Source organism: Paramisgurnus dabryanus, chromosome 1, assembly GCF_030506205.2.
Source record: "Paramisgurnus dabryanus chromosome 1, PD_genome_1.1, whole genome shotgun sequence".
In the NCBI taxonomy this organism is placed as follows: domain Eukaryota; kingdom Metazoa; phylum Chordata; class Actinopteri; order Cypriniformes; family Cobitidae; genus Paramisgurnus; species Paramisgurnus dabryanus.
The window spans coordinates 56006915-56019933 of record NC_133337.1 but is presented as its reverse complement, the minus strand read 5'-3'; the positions used below and the strand labels follow the sequence as shown (position 1 = coordinate 56019933).

At 37.6% G+C, this 13019-nt stretch overlaps 2 protein-coding genes across 3 annotated transcripts in view; one reads left to right on the top strand and one right to left on the bottom strand.

Moving 5' to 3' along the window:
- Window positions 1-71: 71 nt before the first annotated feature.
- On the bottom strand, window positions 72-5519 carry LOC135720348 (monocarboxylate transporter 7). The gene is made up of 6 exons (XM_065242411.2): window positions 5345-5519; window positions 3698-3950; window positions 2943-3086; window positions 2727-2855; window positions 1813-2598; window positions 72-1729 (listed from the first exon to the last, which is right to left on the bottom strand). The coding sequence occupies exons 2-6, from the start codon at window positions 3933-3935 to the stop codon at window positions 1500-1502; spliced, it is 1527 nt and encodes a 508-aa protein (XP_065098483.1). The 5' UTR covers window positions 3936-3950; window positions 5345-5519; the 3' UTR covers window positions 72-1499.
- The window catches only part of arsg (arylsulfatase G), a 24368-nt gene continuing 15958 nt past the window's right edge, over window positions 4610-13019 (top strand). For both annotated transcript variants that reach the window (XM_073815638.1, XM_065242400.2), the window contains exons 1-8: window positions 4610-4700; window positions 7313-7557; window positions 8928-9115; window positions 9325-9372; window positions 10283-10394; window positions 10482-10616; window positions 11772-11968; window positions 12251-12331. In XM_073815638.1, coding sequence (XP_073671739.1) covers window positions 7328-7557; window positions 8928-9115; window positions 9325-9372; window positions 10283-10394; window positions 10482-10616; window positions 11772-11968; window positions 12251-12331 — 991 coding nt within the window. In that variant the 5' untranslated portion in view covers window positions 4610-4700; window positions 7313-7327. The remainder of the gene's footprint in view (window positions 4701-7312; window positions 7558-8927; window positions 9116-9324; window positions 9373-10282; window positions 10395-10481; window positions 10617-11771; window positions 11969-12250; window positions 12332-13019) is intronic.

Sequence of the window (13019 nt, the reverse complement as noted above, 5' to 3'; positions counted from 1 at the left end):
CTGTTCTACTTTCAATGTATCTGTTATATCAGAAAACAATTGTCAAACAATAATCATAAAAAGAACATATCTGTATTCTAAAATGTGATTTAATGTTGATTATAATTGTTCATTGAAACAGACGGCCATATTCAGCTTGAAAACATTCACATTTCATGAAACACACAGCAAATACAATTCTTCTTAAACATATAAAGTTCAAGTCGAGGCAGTTGTTTAATAACAAAATACAGATTTCTTTAAAGCAACAATATGTGGTTTTTTTACCTATAAATAATGTCTCTAAAATTATTTCAGTGATGGAACAACTTTTAAATGGACAAATTGTACTGTTGCTGCAACCTGAGCAGACTCCTAGCTGCTACAAGCACACTCTGAAAGTGGCGGTGGAGGGTAGGAAACACAGCCCCGCCCCTCCCCCTGCCTGCAGAAGAGTGTCTGATACCAGGCACTGTTGCGCTTTTCAACCACATGGGGGAGCTGTAAGTCATTTTTACATGGAAACTACATAGTGTTGCTTTAAGAGGTAAATTATGAAGATGAAACTTTCACATTTACAGTCATGACTGCATTACATTGATCATCCTTATCTTGATTTCAGTTACATCAACGTTAACTCGGTGATGCACTGAATGCACAGTGATTTCTATATAATAAAGATGCAAATGCAATTCACAGTTGAGAACACAGTAGCAGTGGAATAGCCATGGTAGTAAAAATCTGTTGGAATAAGTAAGTTTTTTTGGTCGATCGGATCACAAGTGGACAACGCTAAATACATGTGTGAAACATGAGGAGCTCATCTGCGTAATACCACATTCACAGGTAGTCGAAAACGCATTCGACCGGATGTGGTCGAATGTGTTCAGGCAGCCACAAAAACTGCTTAATCTTTGCCTGTTGTCTAATGTGATGTAGCGAGCACAATGTTTTTACATTTTACATCAAAGTTAAGGGCTGGCCTGAGATGGACAAAATATTAATTGCTGACCTGTCACTATATTGGAAAAAGAATATGATTATTAAAAATAAAATGTTTATGATTCTTGATGGGAACCTTAATAGAAATATTTGAATAAATTAAGCATTACATTCCTTATACCCTTTCTATACAATTTATATCTCTTATACCATTCTAGCATTTTAACTTCATTAAATGCGACACTTACTTTAGTCTTTGCCTTACCAGTGCCTATAACTGTACCTAGTCTAGCTACTGTATATTCACTAAAACCACAAAAATATGGTTTCCTGTGATAGATTCTTTGTTTTTTTATATTATGTAAACAGTAATTATATGTGCTAAACCTAAAGTCTATTTTCTCATTTCAGCTACTATATGACACTAGCTTAGTGTATTTACTAACAATTGCAGATCTTAAGCAATTATTTTGAATCATAATGTAGTTATTCTTTGAGGTATGCTTTCACTCTTCTAATATCAGCAGGTCTGATAGCTCCTTTGGTTCTTTTCACAAATGTCTAAAAAATATCTTCTTTCAAGTTTTAATGTCTAGGTTTGTGAGAATGTCCACTTCTAGGAACTCTTCAGGCATGACTTCCGACATTTTTTCCACCTCGGGGCTGTTATGTCCATTTTCCCTCCTCATGCACAGACGACCTGTCTTTGCTGGACGTACAAGTCCAAGGAAGACAGCACCAAGTCCCATTCCCGCGGCGCAGGAGAAGAACGCAGAGCTGTAATTTTGTGTAATATCCACAAGGACACCTATAAAATATTTGGAATAAACTGAATTACGTTACTTGTTCTGAGAGTTTTGTATTCGACATAATGCACTTGATTGCTCTTACCTCCTAATGGTGGACCGGCAAGTCCTGCAAAGCTCTGAATGCAAACGTAGACGCCTACAGCCAAGGGCATTCTATCAATTCCTATGACATCGTCCTCAGCCAGCATTGGGATGTGTGTGGATGCGATGTTGCCGAGCAAGAATCCATAAAGCACACAACACACAGCCAGTCCCCAGAATTCACGTACCAGAGTAAATAACACCAACACCAGACACATCAGTGATACACATACAAGCAGTACAAAGATCTTCCTGACACGTCCCCAGCTCAGGACCCATCCGATGGAGAGCCGTCCGAAGATCTCCGCAACAGCCATTGTTGACAGCATATAGGCGGCCTTGTCTCTCTCGGTACCCATACTGGCACTGAGATCCACCACATATAGCTGTGGAGCAAAGAATCCCAATGTTGCAAAGAGGCCAAAAGCTGAATAACACAAAAAACTGCCTTCCTTCAGAACAGTCAAATCCAGGAGCTTATTTTTACCTTGCATCCTATTGTCCTGTTGGTTTTGAGGAACCTGAAGTGGTTCAGCCTCATCCTGCACCTTAACCGATTTGAGGCCTTGTTTCGTCCTATCAAGCGACTGTACACCTGAATCTTCGGAGCTAATGGAGCTTTGCAGCCGGTCTTCAGGGATCTTCTGTTCAGATCCGGTCTGAGAAGTCTTCGGTTTGATGACTATGGGTCGAAGCAAAGTTCCGCAGATAATAATGATACTCTGTAATGTTCCGATCACCACCAAAGTGTACCTCCAGCCAATGTAATTCTTAAGAGCCGTGAACGCTGCCAAAACAAGGGATATAGGCATTACAATACCACTGTCTCTGATGCTGTGGTTAACATTAAGTATGTTTAAGAATAGATACATATTCAGATGACATTATATATCAATTAGGCAAGACCGCCCTCACCTGGAGCAAAAGCAAATATAGCAACAGACTCCCCTGTGGAGGCCATAGCAGTGACCACAGAGCGCCGCTTGCTGAAGTACTGGGACAAGATTGTGACAGTTGGCAAAAATGTCAAACAGTAACCCAGTCCTGCAGAGAGAAGATGACATCTAAAGAATTTTATACTTTCTAACAGTTTAGTTTCTATTGTGCATAGGTTGTACAGGCTTTCATTACCAGTAACTATTCCCATGGTGACATACATCTGATTGATGGAGGTGGTGAATGCAGTTGAGATTGTGCCCAGGGAGATGAGGAACCCTCCAAACATCACAACTAGTTGGAAGCCGAATCGATTACTCAGCACTGATGATAAAGGGGCTAAAGGGGCACAAAATCATGAATGGAGATCACAGGTCAAGGTCAAAGAATTAAATGCATCTGAAAGGGAAAATACCTAATAAAGTGTATTCTGCATGAATCAAGACCCTGAATATGTATATGTATGAAAATGTAAAGTGCATTTTGTTGTAGTGCAGTTATCCCTTCAAGGGGACATATCATGAAAATGTGACTTTTTCCATGTTTAACTGCTAAAATTGGGTCCCCAGTACTTCTATTAACCTAGAAAATGTGAAAAATATCAACCCAGTAACTTAGTTTTGATAAACCGTTCTCTGTGAAAAATAGGTAATTGAAGTTTGGCTCCCCCTGTTATGTCAGAAGGGGATAATACCGCCCCTTAATCTGCACTATCCAACCACGACACTGCCATTTAGTGCAGAGCTCAGCTCATTTGCATTTAAAAGGACACACCCAAAAAGGGCACATTTTTGTACACACCTACAAAGTGGCAATTTAAAAATGCTATAATAAATGATCTGTGGTGTATTTTAAGCGAAAACTTCACATATGTACTCTGGAGACACCAAAGATTTATTTTACATCTTAAAAACTCTTGTGAAATATCCCCTTTAAACGCAAGGTCTTACCTGTGAAAGTCATAACGAATACGCATATTGAAATGATCCATGATACTCGACTGTTGCTCTCATCAAAGTCACTTATTAGATCCTTGAGAAAAATTCCAAAAGTTTTTATGACCCCATAGGTGAACACCTCCACCAGAAAAAAGGCCACAGCCACAATCCAACCCCAACCTCCATCTGGGACCTCCGAATACACGTTGGAGCCAAAGCAAGCTTTCAGTCTTAACCTCCAGTGTGCCATACTGAGAACAGTGACCTGTGGCAATAACATAAACAATGAGTTAGATACCTCAAAGTTGGTGTAACTTAAGGGTTTGATTTTCACTTTAAAATGCGGTTTCCCACAGGGCTTACCCTAGTCCCAGAATAAAATGCATATTTGATCTGCCTTAGTTTAAAAACAGCTTGTACTGACATATCTTGACGTATATTAGTGACATGTTTTGTCTCAAGATGCACACCAATGTTTTTTTAAAGGTTTGTTTGTAAAAACTACTTAAATGTCCTAATATAACCAAGGCCTAGTCCTGGATTAATCTAACCCCTGTCTGGATAACCGCCAGTAATTGCAGTAATTTGTAAAGAGAATAGGCTTATAGGTTTATTTTTGTTTTCTCTATGTCCATCTGAAAAGTACTTAAGGTAAAGAAAAGGTATAAACTCATCAAGTAACGTATGTAGGAAAACAATACACGGTATATTAAATAAACACCTTTATGAAGAATAAAAAATAGGTAATACAATTTACTTTGCGTCATATTTAAGATTGTCTTTGAGCAATTGTTGAGATTTTTTCTATTCATGTTTGTATGTATATTTATTTCATTCTGCAAATATAAGTAAAAACCGTTCAGGTTTAACATCGCGTGACTGCGTCTACACATTTCTAGTGACGTCACCGGGGGCGGGAACAAAGGGCGGGAAGACACGAAATGTCAACAACTGATGCGCTTCAAGCAGAAAAACCGATTGAAATGCTTTCATCCAAGTCATCGATCAGCACTGGGTGAGAACGTTTTCAAATAATGAATCTGTGCTTTACTTAGCATAAACATTTGAGGTATGAAATTCACAATGTGTAAATAGATACTACTGATTATTTTCGTAGACTGTCTGTCATAGGTAAAAGTTTCACAACACCTCTATTTTATTGTCTTTTAATGTGCAGACTACAAAACGATTAATATACTGTTGTGTAATGCCTCAAAAGATTTCACAACTCTTGTGTTTACATGTTGTACAATCATCTTTTTAAATACCCCTTGGATTCTCCTTATGAATTATTTTTACGTCATTCACATGCACAAGTCAGGTCATCACACCTGTTTTATTTATAGATAAATAAATAATTTGATCATATTTATGTTGGATTATTTTTATATTTTTATTTTGAAGTAATCTTCCTAAATTGATTTGTACTTCTTTTTATTTCAACCATTCTCCAAGCATTTGTGTTCATCACATTTTTTGTACCAATGTAAGAACAATATGATACGCACACACACGCACACACATTTGTAATGACCACGTGGCACAGGTTTTACATTTACAATACCTGTCTGTCTGTCTGTCTATCTAGCTATACCTTAGTATACTTATAAATTGAAATTTTGTAATTCTTCTTCGTAACAGTGAAAGAACCATGCTTACCTGTTCCCGTCAGTCTGTAAGAGGAATGTTGTTTCTTTTTTGTCTTGTCTTTTGTCACAATCACAGCCAAGAGTCCATGTGCTGTTGGGTCCACTGTCACAAATACTGTGTGACTTTGTGGTGGGAGGTTTCAGCTGTTCAGCATGTTGGGGATTGGTTTACACTCAATGTTGAATGAAAGACCACAACCCCCCTTTCCCTTGAACTGGAATGTCTTGCTTGCCGTGTGTTTGTATTTCCCTCCCACCCCAGTGTAAAGTGGAAGCTATAGCAGTGACTATGCTAAATGTTTTAAAAGTACTAGTGCATTAGGTGAAGTTTGTTACATAAGAGACAGCAAGGTGTTTATCAAACCTGACTTTGGAAAGATTCTCTTCACTTATAAAAGCTTTTTTATGGCTCTTTATGTCATTTTGGACCATTGTATGCTGAATGAATGAGGCACACTGATATCTAACAGAAAAAGAGATTTTTTTTATTTATTTTGGCAAGGTCACAGTACACGTGTTGTGTATTACTGTCTAAGCACGTCTGATAAGGTGGAAGTAGCAAATAGAGTCTTTGTTCATCAGATATAACAGTATGTGTTAGTGTAGCTCAACTGGTATGGTAAATGTTTTGCCAAAAAATATTTAGATTTTGCTTTGTTAAACCTAATTAAATTAAAGATTATTAATTTAACTATTCACATGTAATCTTATTTTTCATTTTAAGAGTTTAAAGTCTTTTGTATAGATTATTCTACCACCAGACCCGGAGATCGGCTGAATGGATTTCAAAAATGTTTTACTCTTTGGGATCTGGAAAATGGGGCCTATTTTTTAAGTGGAGTGTTCCTTTAAACCACATAAACACATTGCATTACACCAAATACATAAAATATTTTATTTTAGCAACATCAAAAGATATTTCTGGTTTAGTTTCAGTTGACTGTTATGCTACGTACACACCAAACGCGGGGCATCGCGTTACTCGCTCTAGATTACTTGCGGGATTTAACTTCATGTCATGCGAATTTTTCGCTCTAGTTTATTATTTTCAACTAACCCCTCTTCAGACAGCCAGCGACGTTATCGCTGTGTGTCGCCCGCCTCTTTCAATGAGGCATTTCTAAATCTGCTTGTCATAAACAAATGAGTACCATCCACGCCAGTAACTGACAAGAGAAGGATGACGGGAACTCCACTGCTTCGTTCTCATTGGTAGTCGCTCCCAAAATTCGCTCGACATTTGCATAAAGTTAAACTTTTCTTAAATTTCCGCTGGACACGCCCATTTGGTCGCCAACAGTCACTTTCGATCGTGTCCCCGAAAGTCGCCCGGTTTCCATTGAAATGAATGAGATCGCGTTGCTCTGCTACTGCTGGTCGCTGTCTGTCTGAATGGGGCATTACCCCTCGTTCAGACAGCCAGCGATGTTATCGCTGTGTGTCGCCCATCTCTTTCAATGAGGCGTTTCTAAATCTGCTTGTCATAAACAAATGAGTAACATCCACGCCAGTAACTGACGAGAGAAGGATGACGTGAACTCCACTGCATTGTTCTCATTGGTAGTCGCTCCCGAAATTCGCTCTACATTTGCATAAAGTTAACTTTTCTTAACTTTCTCGCGTCACTGGACACGCCCATACGGTCGCCAACAGTCACTTTCGCTCGTGTCGCCGGAAGTCGCCCGGTTTCCATTGAAATTATTGAGATCGTGTCGCTCTGCTACTGCTGGTCGCTGGGTGTCTGAATGGGGCGTTAGGCGAAGACGCGTTTGAGGCGAATATCCTGTGTTTTCGCGGCAAACGCACCGCCCATATCATGTCATTTGCATCGCCCCACGCAAGGACGCATCGTTGAACTCGCGTCTGGTGTGTACCCACATTAAGTGTAGTCTTGCTGATTTAACCATGTGTGTAGTGGGTACATAAGACAGAATGGTCTGGAAACGTTGATTTCTGATATTTCCATTTTCTTTTCTAGATTCAATCATTGAAAATGGCACAGTTTGGATTTTGTGCACTGCTCCTATTTTATTTTCTGTTCTCTGGACTGGTTCATCACATCAAAACCCACATTCAAAAGAAGAGCAAGACTGCTGAAAAAGGCCAACCTAATTTCATCATCATCTTAGCTGATGATATTGGATGGGGCGACCTGTGGGTAAAAAGGCCTGACAACTCCACACCTACACCCTGGCTGGACTCATTAATGCTGATGGGCAAAAGGTAAAACCCTGAGTGTTATTAACCCTTAAACAGGCAATGTGCACCACGGGATACGCTCTCTTCAGTGTCTTGTTTGGGGCATAAAAAAGATTTTTCAATCAAATCCTTATATCACTTATCAAACCTTGGTCTGTCTTGAATATGTGGGTAACATTATTTGCTTCAAGTTTTTTTTAATCAATTGGTCAGCCTGACCTAAATCCAACATGGCCACCGGTTTTGCAGGACAGTCAGATTTTGTGGTAAGTAAATGAATATTAATCTTAGTTTTCGTCTTTAAAAAAAATATTAATACTGCTAATATTAATTGTGAACATTGTCTTGAGGTGCTAAAGAAGAAAATTTGGTTATATTTTGTTTATTTTGTTATTTAGCGCATTTTGAAATATACGTATCCCCTGAGATACATTGCCTGATTAGGGTATAAAAAAGGGATTAACCACAATATTGCCTATCTTTGTATTTTGAGTTGAAAAATGTAATAAATGATCAAATTTGCAGGTTAAACTGATATTCGTATATTTAGGTGACTGCATCTTAGCATTTTAACTGGAAATTTTCTTTCACGGCTTCACAACAGCTAATTTTATGGTATAAGGAATAATAGGGAATATGAGTTATAGAGCTGATACCAATGAATTCTTCAGATTTTGAGAAAAGTGATGAAGATGAATTTTTTTGTGACAGTGCAGTGGTGTATTAGAACCAAGAAATTTTGGTAATTTTCCTCATACCAGGCATGCATTCCTCTAAATTGCAGCCAATAAGATGCCTCTGATTGAAACACATATAGACCCATATAGTTTACATTGAGGGGTAGGTCAGGTAGTATGCAAAATTCATCAATTCGTAAATAATTTACCAAACTATTATTATCTAAAAAATATATATTTTTTGCAGATGGAGCAGAAAAAGCACCAACGAAGCCAATGAAGACATTCAAAAACTGCTCATTCTTAGTTAGGCCTACTTACATTTAGTTGTGTTATTTACATGCATTGTTGCTAGTAAACCTGTTGTTTACACTTTTTAAAATTGATGAAAAAATATGTATGGCATGTTTTAGAGCAAGAGAGGAAGTCAGAATCACATAATTTTTGCTGCAAATAAAAAATAAATTTTGATGACTTAATCCTTTTTTTATACCTTAATAGGGCAATGTATCCTGGGAGATACAACTCATAAAATCCTGAATATATCAAATATTAAAAAAATTCCAATGAATATCTTTTACATAAGTCCAGATGATACAAAAAATGTCATGAAATGATTTTTTGCTCAACGTTTTCCACTCTTGCCTGTTTAAGGGTTAAGACATGAAATAGCCTAATTATGTCAAATTATGGGAGCTTATGTCTGGTGATTTGCAGGTTCACAGACTTCCACTCCCCTGCCTCCATATGCTCACCATCACGTGCTGCGCTCCTAACAGGCCGGCATGGTCTACGAAATGGGGTCACTCACAATTTTGCAGACGGGTCAGTTGGAGGACTTCCACTCACTGAGACCACGTTTGCTCAGGTCCTGCACGATGCAGGATATTATACAGCCATGATCGGTGAGCACCACAAAGTCTTAAGAACATGCAGAGATTAACATTTGATTAACATTCTAAAGCCGGTGAATTTAAACTGGGATTGGCTTGAGATTAATGTATACTGGATTGTTACCAGAGCAAATAATAAGATATTCAAGCTTAACGCAATATGTTGCAATGTTTTACTTACAATTACTTATTATAACCTACGTCTTATGAATTCACAACAGGAAAATGGCACCTTGGTCACAATGGTTCCTACAGTCCGGTTCATAGAGGTTGGTAAAAACAAATGTTAAAAATTCCTTTCTATGGCCATCATTGTAAGCATTTAAAATCAGGGATGCAACGATATATTGACTTATCATTGGTATCAGCAGTTAAGAGCATTTTTCCTACTATCGGACAATTGTTTAAAAAAAGCTGATGATCAGGGCAGATATCCTGGCAATCATAACTTATGCTGTGTGATTATTTTGAATTGGCTGACAATCACAAAAGAATTGCAGTTTGTACGCTTTTCCACCTCTAGGATTTCATCACAAGAAGTAAAAAGCAAAACTATTGGTATGTACAGGGCTCAATGCAAATAATTTTTTATACTGGCCCGACCGGGCCAGTGGTTCAGGTTTTCACTTGCCCTGCCAAAATTGTCACTGGCCCCAATAAAAAAACTGTCAGTGTCACATATTTAAAAATAATAATTTTAATAAAATAATAATAATAAAAGTCAAGTATAATTGTATAAATATACAACAGACATGTTCCAAAGAAAAAAAGATTCCCAGATTTTCTGCTTTACCTGTAAACTGACAGCAAACTCTGCAAAATATTGCATCATTTCTTTTGTCGTGTTTTACCCAAGTAAATGTCTGCTTCCAATATGTTAAATAATATACATTGATGAAAATATATTTCAGTGACTGAGGGTGATGCACTGGCCCGATCGGGCAAGTGACTATACTTTTTACTGGCCCGAACGTCTCTCACGCTTGCCCCGGGCAACCGGGCAGTCCTTTATGTTGAGCCCTGATGTATTGCTATACATAAATGTCTTTCTAAGTAATCGAATATTGGTTTTGGCACAGATTTAATATTTTGTATCATTGCATCCCTATTTAAAGTCCCTAACTAGCTCCACTAAGTTGTTAATAAGAATATCCATTCTTTTGTGTTTGTACACTAAAGGTTTTGACTATTACTTCGGAATTCCTTATAGTAATGACATGGGCTGCACTGACAAACCAGGTCTTGACCTTCCCAGCTGCCCTCCCTGCATACGCCATCATTATACTTCTAGGTGTGTTATATTCCATGTCATAAGGTAAAGCTAACACAGTTTCATAACCTGTCGACATACTGAAATGTCAAATGTTTTATTTGACAGAAAACATGACCAGTGCTACTCTAAAGTGGCATTACCTTTATTTGAAAATGAGACAATTGTTGAACAACCCTTGGACACATGGAGCCTTAAAGACCGATATGCTGCTGTGGCAGTCACGCAGATAAAGACAGCAAGGTATGTTTACCGCTAATTAAGTTTTATTTATTTAAAATTATTCATAAACTAAATACATTTTTTGGGCTGTATCCCATTTGCATTGATCTATTTTAAGAACTACTTTCACCTTGCAAACTCTGAGTGCATTTACATGCACAGCCTTACTCCAATTATGCTCAATAAACTGATAACTTGTAGGGACATGTGAACACGTAAAACTGTTTTCTTTTATTGGGGAAAGGTTATAAACGTCAAAAGCAAAATCCAATCATCAAGGTAGATTTATGCACATTACCACAATTTCATGTAACATGTAAATGCTTTACCTGGCTTTCCCGCAGTTTTGTTCATGTACACATGTCTCTGTGTGTAAAAGGTGTCAAAAACTAAAATAAGTGTAATTCATAAAACTCTGCTCTCTTGAAATTAAAAAACTTGTGTTGCAAAAGATAAAACGGTGTAGCTTATGACAGATTTTCTACCGGCTCTTTGAATGACTAAGCAGATTTTAGGCAATGGCACCACTGCCTGCGAGAAACCTCACAAATCCCATGTAAACGCAGTTTTCTGCATAGCCAGTTCACTGAAAAAAATGATTCATTGAATTTAATCAATTTTTTTAAGGTAAGTGGTTGCAATCAATTTATTTAAGCTACATTTCAACAAAAAAGATTAGTAAAGTAAAATAAAATATAAAACTTTTGTTTAAATGTAGCTTAAATAAATTGATTGCAACCACTTACCTTAAAAAAATGTATTAAATTCAATGAATCATTTTTTCAGTGTATTAAAACTGATTATAGGAACAGTTTGCTGCATACAAGCACAGCTGTTTGGAGACTTTGTTCAGTCAATATGAGGTACAGACTGTAAACAAGTTTACTAGGCAGACACAGTTGCAGTGCTGACCTTTGACACAGATCAGATGGACTGTGCACAGCCAAGCCCCTTCTGTTTCTCACTGTACTTGTTCACTTGTCTTCAAAGTTGATATCATGGCACCCTAGTGCTCACATAGCAATATTTAAAACAATAAGTAATTTAATTATGAACTTATGAAATTACTATATGAATTTGATAGTGTATAACAGCGTTATTAGTGAGACTTACAGAAATACATGCATATATGTGTATTTGAACTACTTAATATGCGTTTTATTTCTTTTGTTGTAGTGTTTATCGGAAACAACCATTCCTACTGTATGTGGCTCTGGCTCACATGCATGTCCCACTGTTTCATAATGCCTTCCTCAACGTTACTACGCCAGACCCCTATACAGCCAGCCTCAGTGACATGGACTCTCTGGTGGGCACAATCATGCAGGCTGTCAGCGATGAGCTGTTGGAAAACACACTTATATGGTTCACTGGTGAGTTTTTTTTATTTATTTTTTTTACATATATTATAGGTGGATTCATTTCCTTAATGCATGAATTTTTTTTTAAGAAATGATTTAATTAATTCCTCTACTTACTAAGCTACTATATGAATGTGACCATGCCCATAATCTAATTATGATATAAAGATAGCAATGTTATTTCTTTATGTTATGTAGGATGATTTGTTATGTACAAAACAGGAAATCACCAAAAATGTCTTTAGCTGATTTTTCAGAGACTGAGTCACATTTATGATTATTTTAAATCCTAAGGCGACAATGGGCCATGGGAACAGAAATGCCAGTTTGCAGGGAATGTAGGGCCTTTTGTCGGAAGATGGCAGACAAGCAGAGGTAAAACAGACACAACCATATTCAGTGATGAATAACATATTGCTGTTACTTGTTTTTATTCATACAGTACAACTCAGGGTTCCCACGAGTCCTTGAAAGCCTTGAAAGTTTGTGAATGGGGGGGGGGGATTCAAGGCCCTGGAAGTTTTTGAAAATATATATACATAGATACAGGTCATTGAAAGTGCTTGAATGTTTTATGCTAGAACATTTCTGGAAAAAAATCCATATTACTCCCTGTGTAGTGTAGGATAATATCATAAAAATTCTAGACTTTTTAAGCACGCGTGCTTAACTGTTTGCTTTAAATGCTTCTTCTGTATGCGAATGTTGATTCATACCAAAATGCTTTTTTGCATAGTTATGTTTGACACATGAAAATGTCTCGGGTTCTGTATGTAACTGTTGTTCCCTGAGAAGGGAACGAGACCCTGCGTCTCCCTTTCCATACTTCTGCGTCCCTGTAAAGACGTCTTTGGCAATATTTCAGATAGCGATATACTTCCTGGCTCCCGCATCACCCTGTCTTTGTCGTTAAGCCTCACCATTGGTTGAAATTTAAATACACATTCAGAGGCACTTACCCCCCAGAGATGTCCCCAAAGTGTCACCGCAGTGCAAGTTCCCTCGAAAGGAAACTGTAACAATGTATCTTAAAAGGTAACACGATGTAACCTTGCTCTCACTT

What these genes read in the sequence shown, in the direction of transcription:
- LOC135720348 (XM_065242411.2), bottom strand. Translation starts at nt 3,935, where the DNA reads ATGGCACACTGGAGGTTAAGACTGAAAGCTTGCTTTGGCTCCAACGTG. An exon ending in CACCATGGGAATAGTTACTG is followed by an intron (nt 2,856 to 2,942) that starts GTAATGAAAGCC and finishes TTCTCTCTGCAG; the next exon opens with GACTGGGTTACTGTTTGACA. An exon ending in TATATTTGCTTTTGCTCCAG is followed by an intron (nt 2,599 to 2,726) that starts GTGAGGGCGGTC and finishes TTGTTTTGGCAG; the next exon opens with CGTTCACGGCTCTTAAGAAT.